Source organism: Eptatretus burgeri, chromosome 2 (genome assembly GCF_056783735.1).
Source record: "Eptatretus burgeri isolate ZD-2024b chromosome 2, Ebu_testis_v1, whole genome shotgun sequence".
NCBI classification, from domain to species: Eukaryota; Metazoa; Chordata; class Myxini; order Myxiniformes; family Myxinidae; genus Eptatretus; species Eptatretus burgeri.
The window spans coordinates 114,898,686-114,916,644 of record NC_140962.1 but is presented as its reverse complement, the minus strand read 5'-3'; the positions used below and the strand labels follow the sequence as shown (position 1 = coordinate 114,916,644).

General features: G+C 39.0%; 1 protein-coding gene across 3 annotated transcripts in view; it reads right to left on the bottom strand.

Annotated features, from left to right (window-relative positions):
• The window catches only part of LOC147032880 (pigment epithelium-derived factor-like), a 59,451-nt gene that overhangs the window by 24,637 nt on the left and 16,855 nt on the right, over nucleotides 1-17,959 (bottom strand). The window contains exons 1-7 of one of the 3 annotated variants that reach the window (XM_085870838.1): nucleotides 15,090-15,114; nucleotides 14,932-14,979; nucleotides 13,813-13,924; nucleotides 11,024-11,192; nucleotides 8,194-8,346; nucleotides 3,340-3,543; nucleotides 2,780-2,922 (exon numbers count right to left, since the gene is read on the bottom strand). In XM_085870838.1, the coding sequence (XP_085726964.1) occupies nucleotides 2,780-2,922; nucleotides 3,340-3,543; nucleotides 8,194-8,346; nucleotides 11,024-11,192; nucleotides 13,813-13,881 (738 nt within the window). In that variant the 5' untranslated portion in view covers nucleotides 13,882-13,924; nucleotides 14,932-14,979; nucleotides 15,090-15,114. Of the gene's footprint in view, nucleotides 1-2,779; nucleotides 2,923-3,339; nucleotides 3,544-8,193; nucleotides 8,347-11,023; nucleotides 11,193-13,812; nucleotides 13,925-14,931; nucleotides 14,980-15,089; nucleotides 15,177-17,959 lie in introns of those variants that run through there. The other 2 variants (XM_085870839.1, XM_085870841.1) reach the window with 2 other exon arrangements.

Sequence of the window (17,959 nt, the reverse complement as noted above, 5' to 3'; positions counted from 1 at the left end):
CTTGATAGGGTTCACCACAATCTGTTTGAGCACCAGCATCCAGAGCAGTCCGGCTTTATACAAAAGAGGTCAACGATTGACCGTATCCTTGCTCTTCATGTCCTCACCGAACGCAGATGAGAGCCCAGAAGGTTGTGCAAGGGCTGCTTGCAGCTGATATTGATCTCTGCAGAACATTCGATTCATTGAATTGGGATGCCCTCTGGAGGATTCTTGGTCTTCGTGGGGTGCCACCAAAACTGATCAATATGATGTCTGAATTATACTCTGGTACTGATAGTGCTGTGAGATGTGGTGTTACCATCTCTGACTTATTTCCAGGTGTTAGTGGAGTTCGTCAGTGATGTGTACTGGCCCCCACACTTTTCAGCACTTGTATGGACTGGATTCTCAGAATGTTGGAGAGATATTTGATGCCATGGCTGTCCTGCATATGCTGAAATCTGCAGACATTCCCATTTACTTTCACTTAGCCACCCAGATATTTGACACTCTGATAAGATGTATACCAGATGGCAGAAATGGCTGGGTCATAGATACCTATCCTGAAGTATCAATCAAAGGTGTAAAGTGATATCAGAGGACTGATGCTGCCTCAGGTGTCCTTGAAATCAAGATCCATTCTGGAGCGCAGATGGTAAACAGGCAGTTCAACAAGTCTCTTAGCAGTTCAACATTCAAGCATGAACTAACTCAGTTCTTGTTAGAATCGTCTTCCGGATGACAATATGTAGATCACCTGAAGAACCACACGTTATTTGTCACTGCAGGAGACATATGTTAAAGCCTAAAGGCCAATGAACACATGACAGATGTCCTAAAATCAGAGTATAGTGAATTGAGATGTACCCATGAAGAAGCAGATACTAGGATGCTTCTTCAGGCATCTAAATACGGCTTTCAATCAGTTGTTATCAAATCCCCCGACAGCAATGCGGCAGAGGTCGTCGCTATTTATGCCAGTGAAAGAATTCAAGCTCAGCTGATCTTTCGCACTGGTACACAGAATCATACATGGAATATTGATCTGACAGCCATCGGGGAAAAAAAAAACTTGGCCAAGAAGTATTCGCAGCACTCACTGGATTCCATGTCTTCTCGGGGTATGATTGAACCAGCGCATTTGTTGGTAAGGATAACTAACATACCTGGATTTATACTTATTAAGGAGATTGCAACATTCAGAAGAACCATGATGGACATCTGGACAATCCTTTGTTGTAAGCCCAGCACTGCTAGTAGCCAGAGAAGCTGCAATCTGCACATTGTATGGAAAGAAGAAGCAGTCAAGTGTCAGTGAACTCAAGTATGAGATGTTTGTTGCACAGACCACGGATCCATGCAAACTGTCACCTTGTCAGAATGCAGCCGTAAATCATCTCCTTCGTATCAACTTCCAGGCTGCTTCTTGGACATGGTATCCAAACGCGTACCCTGTCCTCACTGTAATGGTTGGAAAGTGACTGGCATGCAAATCAACATAAATTGGATGGATGTCTCCCCAACTCAGAGGTCTGTTCTGGAGTGCATTAGCTGCTAATGCCAGAAGTGTGCCGATGGGAGATGTACATGCAGACAAAACAATCTCCACTGCACAGGTGCAACTAAGTGCAACCTTGATGTGTGCCAGAACACAAAAGGCTCTGAAGAGGAGTCAGCATTTGATCCTCTCGAATCTGAAGACTATTCTGATGATGACTAAATACAACTGAAGTGGTCATTTGAAATAAACGATACCACACTTTCACCACTGTATTGCTATATGACACAAGGTGCACAATGTCCACAAGCAATATTTGGTATATTTTCATTTGTTGCCTAATGCTTGCTTTTGATCCCATTTGTCTTATCACAAAGCATGGACAATAAATGGCATACAGTTTTGGGAAAATTACATGGAAACTGAGGTAGGGGGAGGGGTATTGTGGACTGTAATACTCTTCTTAAAAATCATAGTATGTAACTAAATATTGGTGTATATGAAACTACAAGGGTAGTGGAAATAACGTTGCATAAATGGATTTTTGCTGAAAGCATGTGAGGAATTATTGTTCATAAAGAATGACAAGCTTGCAGAAAAATTTCAACAATTTTGATTTTTCTTAATTTTGTTGATGGAAATGCTTGTTCTTCAGGCTGTATGACTGTCATTAGACAATTTCTACAACACTAGGAAAACAATCATTGACCTGAATCGGAATTAAATGTAAAACAAAATGTGAATAATAGAAAACCACACTTTTTGTTTTCAATTTGATTGGTTGGTGCATATAATGGCCTTGTTAAGGTGGTTTGTATGCTTTCTGGGAGGTGTACTGTTGCTCAATCTAGATTTCATAGACCAAATAAATGGAAAAAAATGATGAAATATAATATTGACTTAGGGTGCAGCAAAATTTTAAAATTGCAAATTTGCCCCAGGACTAATCATGGCCAGGAAGCATACTTTTCAGCAAGCAAAAGTTGGCATGAACAAGACCCTCGGCAATGTTTCACCAGACAAATCTTCCAGCAGAACATTGGCTGTTGAACACAAGTTGCAAACTTTCTTGTATATATAAAGCACAATATTGGCAACTTCACTCGAGTAAAACAAATTCATAAGAAACGTGATGATAAATGACATTTTGTTGTAGATGCCATCATGCTGCTTGTACTCACATGTACAATGTAAACCTCCAACAATACCCTGATAATTATGGTCCTGTAACATGTGAAAACCACGAGGAAATTTGAAACAGCAAAAGATAGGGAGACATTCAAAATAAAGGTGCTGTACCTCACAGTTCAAATGTTCATAAACAGCCATCTTGATTTTCATCTTTAATCCAACCATCATTTCCACTTCTGTGTGTGTGTGTTTACTTAAGTAAAACGTTTCTTTTCTCGTGGAATGGCTGGGAAATGATTTCATCCACTGACCTGCAATGAGTCATGCTTGCATTTGGAGCATTAACAACATAAAGGGATGGATAATGTTTCTTTTGTTTACACAATGTTTCCCGCTAAAGTATACAATTGAAATGTGTTGTAAATTTGAAATAACTTAATACAAGAAAAATGCACACAGAATCGCTTTTGGATATACAGCAAGATAACAAAAAAGAAAAACATATTGCATTTCTCTATATTATTTACTTCTAATGCTTTTCACAACCCATCAGGATCCCACACGTGCGAGATATTTTGGACAACTTTATCTTAAACAAGATATTTTAGGCATTTTAGATGACTCACTCAAGTTGCAAAAAAATTAAAGTGATAAACTCATGTATATTGCAATTCTCTCAGTTTTTTTTGTTTTGTTAATACATGCTCTGTTTATGTTTATAGGCCTACCTTTGAAATAGATGGCACTAAGCAACAACATATCCACATTATCTGATAGATCAGAAAGAAAGTTCTTCAGCATGTTGTCCGTTTTCTCTTTTACCCAATCATTTACTCTTTTGATGTCAACTTTCTTGTCTCCCACAAAATTTTCTGGCTTTGCAGAGTAAATCTCCTCTGCTGCTTCAACAAAGCTTTCCAGCAAAGGCATATCTGTGAAAGAGAGCATTATCCTTTCATGAGCCAATGATGGAATAGTCAGGTGATGTTGATTCATTATTTTTAAACTGTGCTTTGTATATTAAAGCTCGTTGAGAAGTTTTTACACATAATCAAATGTACAACTAGTCAGGAAGTCACCAGATTCACCATGTGAGGGTAGCACAGACATAAGTATCATAAGTTTAACACAACACAAATCCTCAAATAAAAAAATCCAGCAAGATGCACACTTATAAAACGATAAAGTACCTACCAGTTGTCTGTGGAGGATTACACATCCAACTAGAAGGGCACTCAGTAAAGCGCATACAAACATATCGGGACCAATACACTTTTGAAATATCATGATGTGTGTGTATATATATATATATATATATATATATATATATATATATATATATATATATATATATATATACATATATATATATATATACATATATACATATATGTACTGTATATATCATTTTTGGTCCGAGCAATGGTGAAGAATTACTTAAAAAATTAAATAATTCTCGAATCCAGATCCAGATCTTCACCAAAATCAAATCAATTCTTCCTAGTCACACACGCAACATGTCCACCAAGTTTCGTCCGAAACCGTCCAAAACATTTTGAGATATTATTGTGTAGTAAAATCAGCCAACACGTAAGTCCTTTGGCTCAATCCTTTAATGGCGGCGCTCACCTCCTTCACTCCTCACAGCTCTCTGACGTCATTTTCGGGTCCGCCTCATCAGTTCTGGCTCATCATGCATACATTAATAATCATGCAACTCCCAATACCACATATTGCTTTTTTCGTGTAAATAACTAATAATGAAAAAAACAAATAACATGTTGAGCATGTTATTGTAATGCATTTATCAACATTCATGGAACTTCCAATACTACAGCTATCGACCTATATATCGTTTTTGGCCCTATCTCTCGATGGTGTAGAATCGCTTAAAACATTCTAGTAGTCGGATCCAGATCCGGATCTTCACCAACATCTAATCAGTTCGTCCTTGCCACACACCGAACCTGTCCACAAAAATTTCATCCGGATCCGTCCACAACTTTTTGAGAGATCCTGCACACAGACAGACAGAAAGGGGTAAAAACATAACCTCCTTCACCTTCGATAGCAGAGGTTAAAATTCTCATCAAACTTTTGGCCAGCATCGCTGAGCTACAAAACTGACTGATTCAAAATAGCCGTTTTGTCAACCTTCATCACTCTTCCTCTTCTTCTTCAACTTAATAGGCTTCTTCTTATTCTTCTTCTTCTTCTTTTCAAACAGCCAAATTCAAAATTGGTTTCTGCTTCGGACTTAGTTTAAACACAAAACACGAATCTACTGCATTTTATAGTGGGAATGCACATGACCACTCAAATTTGTCACAACTTGAAAGGATTCCACGAAAAGTAAGCAAAAGTGAATCACTACGCCTGGTAATCGGTTAATAACATAATATTATGTACAGCCCAACAGTAACAACAACAGAAAATCACTTTTAAACACAGGTGAGGTTAATGATGAAATATTACGCATAGCCGCCAACCATTGTTGTTAGATGTACAACAATTATCTAGATATGTATAAAAGCGAAAAACACGATGGAGCCTCAGCAGTCCCATGTGAGCACATCTATTAATTACGTACTATTGAAACATAGCTTTCAGACCTATAGACCACTTCGACATTTTGAACCTTTGTCACCTGAAGATCCATGAGATCCCAAAGACCCTTTAAGACATTTTCAGACTTTCACACCTTTTAGACCTTTAGACAGCCTCTGAGACCCCAACACCTCAGACCCAGTAGACCTTTTAAGACCATTTAGACCTTTGCACCCCTTTTGACCATTTTCAGACCTTTAGAACTTCAGACCCTTTAGTTTAGACTTTAGACTCCATCACTATTATTCAATTCAAAGTGTGTAATTAAGCTACTGTACTGCACTGTGAGTGCATACACATGTTGGTGAAAAACTCACACTGCAAACATGTGTGAAGCCTGGTGCATACGGCTCACCACATCTCACTCATCTTGCCAAATACAGTATTGATGTGAAGACGCACACAGTAATTCTATCAATTTTATTACATAGTATTGGGCTGTGAGTACGTCTATTATTTACATACTAACAAATACAACCTGTCGCTTCGCTGACGGGGATATTAAAGGGGAGTGGGGAATAAGAAGGAGGGGAGGGAGAGAGGAGGAAGAATAAGGAGAGAGGAGGGAGGAGAAATGAGGAGAGAAGAGGAGTGAGGAGGGAGGGGGAAGAGAGGAGGGTTGGGGGAGTGAGGAAGGATGGGAGGAGCAAGGAGGGCAGCGTGAGGAGAGGGTCCATCCGGCCATAATCACCATCCCGACACGTCTGGAGATAACTACCGTCCAGACATAACCACCGTCGTCCGGACACGACTGGAGATAATAACCTTCTGGACGACAGGTGATTGGGAGGGGGGAGAGGGTGGGGGAGGGAGGGGTGGAGGAGTGAGAAGGTCGGGAGACCAACGAGGGGTAGGGGAGCGAGGAAGGAGGGGGGGCAAGGAGGCACAGTCCAGGCACGTGCGGCGATGACCACAGACTAGACAAGTGTGGAGATGACCACCATCCAGACACTTGCGACGATGATCACAGGTAGCAATCGGTAGCAAGCGGTAGCAATCTCTGAACCATCATATTAAGCACTCGCTCTCCCGAAAACACCCAAAATATCAAATATGTCCAAATTGGACAAATGAACATTTTTTTAGAAGTTGCAACTGCTGCTGAGTTCAATTCTGCAGCATAAATTTTGTAATTCAGCTTAGTTTAAGAGATTTTCGAGGTTATGGCATGTGCGGAAATGAAATAAAGCCACAAACGCTGATGTCTCTGGGCATTTATAAGCATTGCAACGTACCCAGCAATTTGCAGTTATGATGAACAGCCATTTGATAATATGAGTGAGGAAAGTGAAAAAAAACTTCATCGTGAAGAAATCATTGTGGCCTGTTTCAAGTCAAGGCATGGTTGAGCAAACCCCAAAACATGGTGGCTTCAGACCCCAGCGAGGTGGTCGAGGATGTGCCTGATAAAGGATCAAATTAAATAAGGCTGTTAACTATCTTCAAAAGGGGTGTTTTAATTCACCCAAACAAGCAATTTTCACTCATGCATTTCCTTGGAGTTCCCTTCGTATGCTTGCAAAGTGTCAGGCTGCTAGGTTTCATGGTTTTAGAGTTATAGAGGAGGGAGACACACACACACACACACACACACACACACACACACACACACACACACACACTCCCATTTATTAGTATCGATTATTGCACCATACATACTTCTAGACCTTTAGACCTTTCATTTGCAACCAATGACCTTTCATTTAATAAATAATGCACAACCTAAACTGATAGCAATCGTGTAAATCCGAAAATAATTTTCTTAGGTGTGATGAAACGCGCACAGAGTCCAGGAACTTTCTTCCGTCTGTAAAACTCGTGCAATCATTCGCTGATGCGCGCGCATGCACGCATGCACGCACGCACGCACGCACACACGCACACACACACACACACACACACACACACACACACACACACACACACACACACACACACAGTTTGTCATCGACTTGTCGTCATAGAAGTGTGACAGCCATCAAATAAAGTTGGTGATTAATAATACAAACACATTTTTAGAAAGTACAGAATCAAGTAATAAAAAAACATTTTAAACTAGAACGGCACTCACTGGAGCACATAATTCCACCAGGCTGAAAGGTTTATGTTTTGTATGCCACTGATAGGCCGGATCTGGATCTGGACCTTTACCAAAATCTAATTGGCTTGTTCCTGTCACCTTACCAACTCATCCACTTATTTTGTCATAAGTTGTCCTTCGAAAACCTTTTGAGATATCATGCTATGTATCATTTTGGCAATCTCTCTTCATGGTGAAGAATCACTTTTAAAAAATCAAAAACATTCTTGCATCCAGATCTACACCAAAATCGAATTGATTCTTTCTCATCACACATCCAAACTGTACAATAAGTTTCAGCCAAATCTGTCAACAAAGTTTTAAGATAGCATCACTTTAAAAATTTTAATAAAATTCTCATATTTGGATTTGGATTCATATCTTTACCAAAATAGATTCATTTCTTCCGTGTCACACACCAAACATGTCCACCAAGTTTCATCTGAATCCGTTCATAACTTTTTGAGATATCATGCTATATATTTGTTTTATCCCTATCACTCAGTGGTGAAGAATCACTTTAAAAGTTCTCAGATCTGGATCCGGATCTTCACGAAAATAATCAATTTGTCCTTGTCATACACTCAACCTGTCCACAGAGTTTCGTCTGAATCCATCCACATCTTTTTTGAGATATCCTGCTCACAGAGAGTCAAACAGACAGACATAAAAAGGGCAGCGGTAAAAACATAACCTCCATCCACCTAAGGCAGCACAGGTAATCATTAAAAAAAAGTATTTGCTGCACACAAGATCCTGTTCTTTGCGATCTAATGGTCTACTAGTTAGTTATTCTGTAATGTATATAATTAGAATTCGCCTTTATACAAGACCACCATGAGTGTTGACATAAAAATTTGCAGATAATGATGAAGATAAAGTCCTGCCTTCTCACCTTTCCTAATGAAAATACGAGCTGCCATGCTCGTACTGTTCATGGAGTTGATATGTTCAAGAAGTTTCTTGATGGTGGCGTGCACCCTTGTGTCTTTCAGCTGCATTAGATGCAAACATCGAGCCAAAATCAACTTGGTTGGTTCACCTGAGCCTGCAATGCAAGAGCATCATTGGAAGTTCAAGGACATAGACTGGTCGTTTGCAATGGAAGAGCAATCATAAATACATCGTCATCTTATAAAGACAACAAAACAATGGAAGCACCTCTCTGCACCTCTAAAAAATGGGTCATTTTTCCCAAATGTATAGATGTAGTCATTATCATACTACAAGTTGACTTATTTCCATGCCAACATAGTATCCAGCTTATGCCTTTCTTTTATCAATGATTGGCTGTCAAAATATGCTAATTGGTTATCTCAAATTCTCCAAATACTGCACTTTAGGCTTACCACTAGTTGATGTGTGAATGGTCTCTTAAGAATATTTCTGAGAACCAATCCAAATACATCCGTCTATTGTTGAGCATTTGAGCTCATTATTAGAGACAATTGGTCCATATTGTTACCTCCACCACAGAGAGTGGATGGAGGTTGTTTTCACCCCTGTCTGTCTGTTTGTTAATTGTGAAATCTAAGATTCAAAAGTATATTGGTTGGTCTGGTCTGTTTATTACTTGGCATTTTTTTTTTTTGCCAAGCATGTTGATCTGTAACGTTTGTTACTTGGCGAAAAAAAAATTTTTTCGCCAACTATGTTGGAATGTAGCATTTGTTTGTTTGTAACACGATTGTTCACCACAATTTTCAAGCAATCGTTCTGAATTATTTTTGTGTGTGTAGGTTGACTGGCCAAGGACAGCAATGCATAATTTTGGTGAAGATCCGAATCCGGATCCAGGTACTAGAATTTATAAAGTGATTATTCTCCATTGAGAGACAGGTCCAAAAACGATATATAGCACAATATCTCAAAAGGTTATGGATATATTTGGATGAAACTTGGTGGACAGGTTGGGAATGCCATTAGGAAGAAATGATTCAATTTTGGGAACGGTCCGAATCAGGATCCAGTAAAAATGATTATTTAATTTTTAAGTGATTCTTCACCATTGAGAGACGGGGCGAAAAACGATATTGCATGATATCTCAAAAGGTTTTCGAAGGATTCGGATGATATTTGGTGGACATGTTGGGTGTGTGACATGGACGAATTGATTAAATTTTGGTGGAGATCCGGATTCGGATCTGATAATTTTTTATGTTATTCTTCAATATTGAGAAATGGGGCCAAAAACTATGTATAGCATGATAACACCAAAAGTTGTGGACGAGTTATGACACAAGTAGGTGGATGAGTTGGTGAGGTGACAAGAACAAGCAGATTAAATTTTGGTTCAGGTCCGGATTCAGATCCGACCTATCAGTGTGAGGCAAAATTTAAACTGTTCAGCCTGGTGGAGGTACGCATTCCACTCAGTGCCATTCCGTTTTGCCAAGTGTCACTCCACGAGTGATTTTTCATCTGTCTGTCTGTGTGTCTGTCACACGATTTTGACCACAGTTTGCAATCATTCGTTCTGAATTTTTTTGCATATGTAGGTGACCGGCCAAGGACGACAGTGCTTAACTTTGGTGAAGATCAGAATCTGGATCTGAGAATTTTAAACTGATTCTTCAACATTGAGAGATGGGGCTGAAAACGATATTGCATGATATTTCAAAAAGTTGTGAATGGATTCGGATGAAACTTGGTGGACATGTTGCGAGTGAGACAATGCTGAATTAATTCGATTTCGGTGAAGATCCGAATCCGTATCCGGATTCGAGAATTTTTCAAGCGATTCTTCACCATTGAGAGATCGGGCCAAAAACGATATATGGCACAATATCTCAAAAAGTTATGGATGGATTCCACCAAAACTTGGTTGACAGGTTGGAAATGCCAGTAAGAAGAACTCATTCCATTTTGGTGAAGATCTGAATCCAGATCTGGATACGACAATTATTTAAATTTAAACTGATTCTTCACCTTTGAGAGATGGGTTAAAAACGATATTGCATGATACATGAAAAAGTTGTCAACAGACTCCGATGAAACTTGGTGGACATGTTGGGTGTGTCACAATGACTTGTTGATTCGATTTTGTTGAAGATCTGAATACAGATCCAGATTCGAGAAATTTCCAAGTGATTCTTCACCATTGAGAGATCAGGCCAAAACAATACATAGCATAATATCTCAAAAGGTTATTAATGGATTTCACAGAAACTTTGTGGACAGTTTGGATGTGTGACAAGGACGAATTGATTCTATTTTGGGGAAGATTCGAAATCCAGATCCAGATACGAGAATTTTTAAAGTGATTCTTCACCATTGAGAGATGGTGCCAAAAACTATGTACATATAGCATAATATCTCAAAATGTTATTAATGGATTTCACAGAAACTTTGTGGACAGGATGCAACAGTGACAAGTGGAAGCATAATCCCAAAGACCTTGTGAACATTTTGATACCTAGTAAAGAATGTTTTGGAGATATGGCAGGGGTTAAACAAAAGTGGAATTTTTGGGAAATTGCTCATAGACCAAATCTGTGTGTTATGAAAAAGAGTAACACAATCCAATCAAGCAGCCAACATTATGGTAAAGAATACCACTATAATTTGGGGAAGGAGAAGAGGGAGAGGGAAGAGGGAATTATAACACATCTCATAATTATGCTTTTATAAAAGTTTGGGAAACAGCTTCATTGACCTTATAGGTCCCAGTACCCATTCCTGTCCAACCCAAGCTGGCCACATAGTTGATAGCCATTGCAAGTTACCCATATGTAGCATTGAGATGAGTATGCTGGTGGTCAATGGAGACATGAACACGTTTTTTCTTGGGATATCCTTGATGACGGAGCGGTACAAATCAAAAGCAAAGTCATTGAAAGACTCAGCGAGACGATGCATAAAATGTGATGTTTCCTTCACTCTAACCTGGGAGAGCTGAGAGAAAACATGTACATTTTAAAATAATATCAAGATTGTTAACAAGATTCTGTTCAAATGTCTTTAACATTAGTGGATCAAATTGATCAGTTTTGGTGGTCGCAAAGAACACCGACAAACATTCACAAGTTGTCCTTGCCCGCACAAAATTATAAACAGCGTAAGGATGGAGGTAGCAAAAGTGTAAACGGCATCTTTCTGTCATCAAGCCGGCGAGCTGGGAGCAACATGTCACATTTATTGCTACATCTGATGCAATTTAAATGTTCTAATGGCAGCAAGGTGCTCCATTTGAAACTGCTGGTTCAATTTATGTAGTTATTTGATGCCTAGGTTAATGTGAATTATAAATCCGGAATACAAATTATAAATCCGTAAATCGGTAACATAAATTTACATTGGTTTCAAAGCCAGTGATCAATTGCAAGTTAATAGTAGGATTCCAAGAAATAGAACTATTTTTGATCTACAAAAGTTATTTCACTTCTTTCATATTCAATGATTCATATGTCATTGATTTACATTATGGTCAGAAATGGATCAAACCAGATAGTTAGAACATGTACAGCCAATCCTTCCTTAAGCACTCGCGAGGGATTGGCTGGGCTTACTTGACAAGAACAAAGGTAATGATCAGTCTACATTTGCAAGTGATTCAATGGCACCACATTATCTTTCCATTAAATAATAAAGTCCTAATAATAAAACTATTAGTATGAATAAATATCATGCACAAGCTCGGTTTAACCCCCTTCCCTATTCCCCTTGTTATACGATATGAGAAGTTTTCAATTTTGAACAGCGATTATTAAATGTGACATAACATAGAATTACACGATAAATATAAAGGAAATGTATTGAATAAGACTACTGGGTCTTACAGGGACTCCGATTCAAACGATAATGCACATCAATAAAACAAAGCCTTGTTTGTAACCACAAAGTTGACTTTGTGGTTAATGATTTCCAATCATTTTGGAAACTTTGCAAAGCCCTCAGGGAAGAATCCACAGATTTTTTTTTGATGGATCCCAAAAGCATTATGACCAGAAATAATACAACATTCTGGTGAATAACAGAACAGAAACCTCTTTCACCACTAATTACTCATTAATGATCTGAGTGTGGTCCTCTGAAGAATCACAGACATTGGTTATAAACAGTTTAAGTTAGTGTTTATTTTTTTGTAGAACCCCCATGCTGACAATGTGCTTAGCAAAGATGAGCTATACTTTGACCGAGGTAGGACTTTAAACTCTAGCCCTTATCCATAATGAAAATGGCAATTCCCGGCCTTGTGATGGAAAGAAAACGCAAATCTGCAGAATTTATTCAACAAGTGCTGATAACGATTGCTATTCACCGTTTCCTTAATGATTTTCTTTTGGCCTTTTGCATTACGTTGATCGTCAATAATAATTGCTATTTCTTCAAAGATAACATTAATCATGTGATTACATTCAAGCTACTCATTGTTAGCTCCCCCATTAGCATTAGACACTGAAAATAAAAATTAATAATCACATAAAGTGCAAGATTGCACGCTAACTTATTGTGACGAATATTATATTTCAAATCAATCAAATGAAAACTAAATATTAAGTGTAACTTAAATGGGAGGTGATGGTTGAGTTATGCTCGTTAAGGAAATGGATATGCAGTATTAAGATGTCATGTGGATATGACAAAGGTTCAAGCAATTAGAAAGCTTTTACACTTTCATTGTATAAAACTATTGATTGATTACCAGTCCAAACATGTTATAACCAAAAATATACCCCAACGTTTTGGGTTACCAAACTTCTCAAGTAGAAACAGCACAGCTTCAAAAATTCAGAATGCACTGGGATAAAAGTATTCTGATATGTTTCGAGCCATCTCAGCTTTTGAGAAAATTAAATAAGACAATGCCAAAACGATAAAATGTTTCAGTATTAAAATATAATTGCACAACATGAGGGAGCAATTAGGCATCACATTTCTTTGTAGTGCATTGCTGATCTAAACCGATAAATTACAATTATCTATAACTCATTGAGAATGTTTGCCTCATATCTCTACCCTTATTCTTCTTCTTCTTCCTCAGTCATATGCAGCACAAGGCTCCAGGGTAGCATCATTGGCTGAGGGCATGGCTGTGCTGCCAATGCAATGCCCTCTGCTGGTTAGGACAGGGATTTGGAATTTGGCCATGGTACCAGCAAAAGCTTGCCTACTCTTCATGAAGGATGCCCACAAATACCGGCATATGGGATGCCGGTTTAACGTCCATCCAAGGGACGGCACACATACTGATGAACCAACCTGCCCGTGAAACACTGGGATGGAAGTTTATAGCTGGGTTGAGAATCAAACCCAGGCTAGACAGCTTAGAGGTGAGTGTGCGTACCACTAGGCCATCCTGTTAGCTCTATTTCTACCTTTGAAAGCTGCACTATGTATCTCATATCCAACTCCAATAAATGTAAGGGACCGGGTTGCCTATATTTACTTGGCAATTTCCATCAAAAATGAGGCAAAATTTATTTTCAAGAGGTCTATCCCGTAAAATCTTACCCCTTCCCACAGACGTTTTTACTCATCATCATTACTCATTTTCCATGTATGACATTAGTACCTCTAATGGAGGACTTTCTGCAAAAGAGCCAGCCAGGAGCAAAGCCAGACCAAACATGATGTGTTTCATGTTGTTTCGTCAAAGCAAGGACACAACGTACAGAATATAAAATCTGCAAATACAAATGCATCACTGAACTGTATTGCCAGTGTATTTTAAGACACTATTTGCATGAATTTAACAAATTCAGCTAAACAGTTTTAAAGCATTAAATCTATACTAAACTGCAAGTGCAATGATACAAAGCTGAATATTTTATGACAAATAGATACAATGGGCCTAAACATGGAATTACAAGGCAACTCCAAAACGACAAAAAGGCAATTTATGAAACAATGGTGTTCAAGCCACCGTTTGTAAAGTCGAAGATAAAGCAAAACCACAAAAATTTCTGGATATTCGAAGAGATGGATCAAAATTCAGCTTCAAAACGGCCTTTAGATGTTAAACAAGTATTACATGAAACAATCACACACACAAAGATATCAATAATGAGTATTTACATTGACCCATATCTTACTAAACAATGTCAAAACATAACCAGTTTAATTACAGTGATGCTGAGCATCTTGTTAATATCCGCAAACATTTTCTGGCAGCCGAATGACATGAGCTTGACTTTACTTAATGTTTAATCATGAGAAGAATAGAGGGGAAAGACTGATGAGTAAAAACCATTAGTGAATAGCTCAATGAAGGCACGTTCAGCTGAATATAAAAAGCAAAACTATAAGGGCACCCGGTAGAGCACATACCTCCACCACATAATGCCTGATCCACGAGAACATATCGGGCCCAATCAATACATTTTAATATGTCATTCCATGCAGTACTATATCGTTTTTGGCCCGATATCTCAATGGTGAAGAATCACTTTAAAAATTAAATAATTCTCGTATCCAGATCTGGAATCGGATGTTCACCACAATCGAATCAATTCGTCATTGTCACGCACCCCACCTGTCCACAAAGTTATGTTCGAATCCGTCCACAACTTTTTGAGATATGGTGCTATATATCGGTTTCGCCCTATCTCTAAGTAGTGAAGAATCAATTAAAAATTATCAGATCCGGATCTTCACCAGAATTTAATCAATCCTTCCATATCACACAACCAACCTGTCCACAAAATCTCATCGGGATCCGTCCACAACCTTTTCTGATATCCTACACACAAACAAACAGACAGACAGAAAGGGGTGAAAACATCACCTCCTTCACCTTCGGTGGCGGAGATAATAAAATAAATGACAAATCTCATCCCAGTCTGTTCTCACCTGATCAGAGCGGAAAGGAGGGCAGTGAGTGCCGTTCACATTTATATTGAAGAGGAAATGTAAGGGTTTCAAAAACACGAAATGGTGGGAGGAGTTGAACGTTCAAAGAATGTCCAATGGGAGTATTTTCAAACTACAGTATATGTTTAAAAAGGAAAATAGACTTGCAGCTCCATTCTTTGAGAATGAATTATTTTTATAAAAGCAATGAAATGACATCTTCCTCAAACATAAAACCGAATTTGGTGTAATTGAGTCTGAGTCCGAGCCGAACAATGTGGGCTATTGCATTACAAAGTCAGAATTCTAAATGTAAAAAGGTGAGGAACCTGAAGTTATAAGTAGTTATATTACCAAGATGTTATAAGTAGTTGTTCACCTGACATTGCATTATTACCTTTACGGTGATTAAAATACCTCTTACTCATACAGTAACATTGTCTTACTTTTACAGTGAATACCTATTACTTTACAGCGATATGCCACTCAACTAATACTCCATTATGCATTACCTCCATAAGTACATGGACAGGGTGCGATTTGATGGGGGAGGGGGGAGGGGGATTTCTCTGATTGGCTTTTTTATCCACCCCACCCTCCCCCACTTGAAATTTTTCAAATCGCACCCTGCATAAGTGTATAATATTTATATCACATTATATGATACAGCATATGTAAGGTGAAGCTGCTCTCGACAAAGTCTTTCACCAAACTGTGTAAAGGCACAATCTGCATAAAGTTGTTATGGGAACTTAACTCTGAAAAAGTTTCAAAAAGTCAGCTTCAAGTAATTATAGGCCACTTATCACAGTCTGGAATGACAAAATAAGTTTAAATATTTTGGTAAACTAATATAACTTAAACATAATATTTGGTGATGTACATCTTTCATGTATGCGTGTGAAAATGTTACAGAGAGTTAAAAATGGATTGTGATTGATGAGCGCTCTTTCTCACCGACAATTCTGCAAACAACTGCTGGTTCACCGAGTAAACATTACTAGTATTGAAAATCGACTTTTGGAGAATTGCTGGGTTAATATGTGAAATTACAGAAGAATTGTATGTCAGAGTTGGGAGTGGGAAATGATGCTGCGTTTCCACTTGAAATTGAATCAAGTTAGGGCAAGGTAGGAAATTTTAGAAAACCAAAAAGTCCTCTGGCCATGGTAGGAATTTTTTTTAAAACCATAAAGTTCTCTGGCCATGTCTGTTCGTTCATGATTTTTTATCTTCTTCTTAGCCTGTTGTTCGCTTCGTGGTAAGGTTGGCTGACTTGGGGTCCTAGGATCCTGAGTTTGAGCCCCGTTGGCCGCTGAATTAATACCAAGTGGGGTTGACTCAGCCTGTCATACTTCCGATGTCGGCAAAATGAGTTCCAGTGTACTGGTAATAAGGACACTGCACCAGCGGCATAGCCGTGTCCCTAACCAATGATGCAACCAGCAGCCATAAGGCTGCACTTGAAAGAGAGAGACATCTTCTTCTTCTTCTTCTCTTCTCCCCCCCCCCCCTCCACCCCTTGTATACTCTGCTCACCATCACCACCTGATAACTGTTTGTATATGTGTAATAATATTTTATTATTTTCCTTGTGTATGTTGTTTGGTTTTTGAAATTTGTAATTGTCTGGGCCCCTTACTACCCCCTTCTTTGCACCCTTTCCCCCTCTTCCACCATTCACCCCATCCTTTTCCCCATCCTGCTTTTCCTCCTCTTCTATTTTTTCTTCCAGGGGGGGAGAGAGAGAGAAAGAGAAAGAGAAAGAGAAAGAGAAAGAGAAAGAGAAAGAGAAAGAGAAAGAGAAAGAGAAAGAGAAAGAGAAAGAGAAAGAGAAAGAGAAAGAGAAAGAGAAAGAGAAAGAGAAAGAGAAAGAGAAAGAGAAAGAGAAAGAGAAAGAGAAAGAGAAAGAGAAAGAGAAAGAGAAAGAGAAAGAGAAAGAGAAAGAGAAAGAGAGAGAGAGAGAGAGAGAGAAAGAGAAAGAGAAAGAGAGATGTAAAAAGCAAGCTGTGACTGGAGTTTGTAGGATGGTGCACACCTTTTCTCTCTGCTCTGCTGCTCCAGTTCAACTTCTTTCTGCTATGATCACTCAATCATTCTCACTTGGTCAGTTTTCAACTGCCTGGAAGTGAGCCAAAATCACTGCAATGCATGTAATTATACATACATCGTGCAAAAATTCGATCCTCTTCACTACAGGCCTAATAGCTTGCTTCCAATTATAAGCAATGTTATGAAATCTACCATTGCAGTTGACATCAAATCCTTCCTTATCTCCAACGACCTCACCTCAGATCATCAGTTCTGTTTCAGAACCGGTAATTCCACCATGGACATGCTGCTTCGACTCTCCCAACAAAGGATGGTGCACTCAATCTCAAAAATGAGATCAGGGCCGGCTCTGGACACATCTCGAGCATTTGATACAATCTGGAACCCCGCCTTGTTCTCCAAAGTCTTTGCTTAGGGCATCGAAGGCCACTGCCTCAAATGGATCACTGACTTCCTCCACTCCGGTCGCCAGCTCTTCACGGGATACTGTCATGTCCTCTCCATGTCAAGGCTGGAGTGGTCAAAAGCAGTGTCTTGGGCCCAGTCTTGTGCCTCATCTTCATCAATGATCTTTCAGATTCCATGGAAAACCCTGCTTATCTCATTGCTGATGATCGCACCCTTCTTCCCTATCATTTCTCATCCTTGAGACAGGCAGGCAGCAGCCTCTTCCCTCTCTACAGACCTTGATACAATTAGGAGCTGATCCAACACTTGAAATATATCTTCAAACTCCAACAAATCCCACAGACTCACCCTGCCTCTCAGAGAGGACCGTCTTGCAAAACTCCCGTCTACTTTCGAAACAAACCACTTGA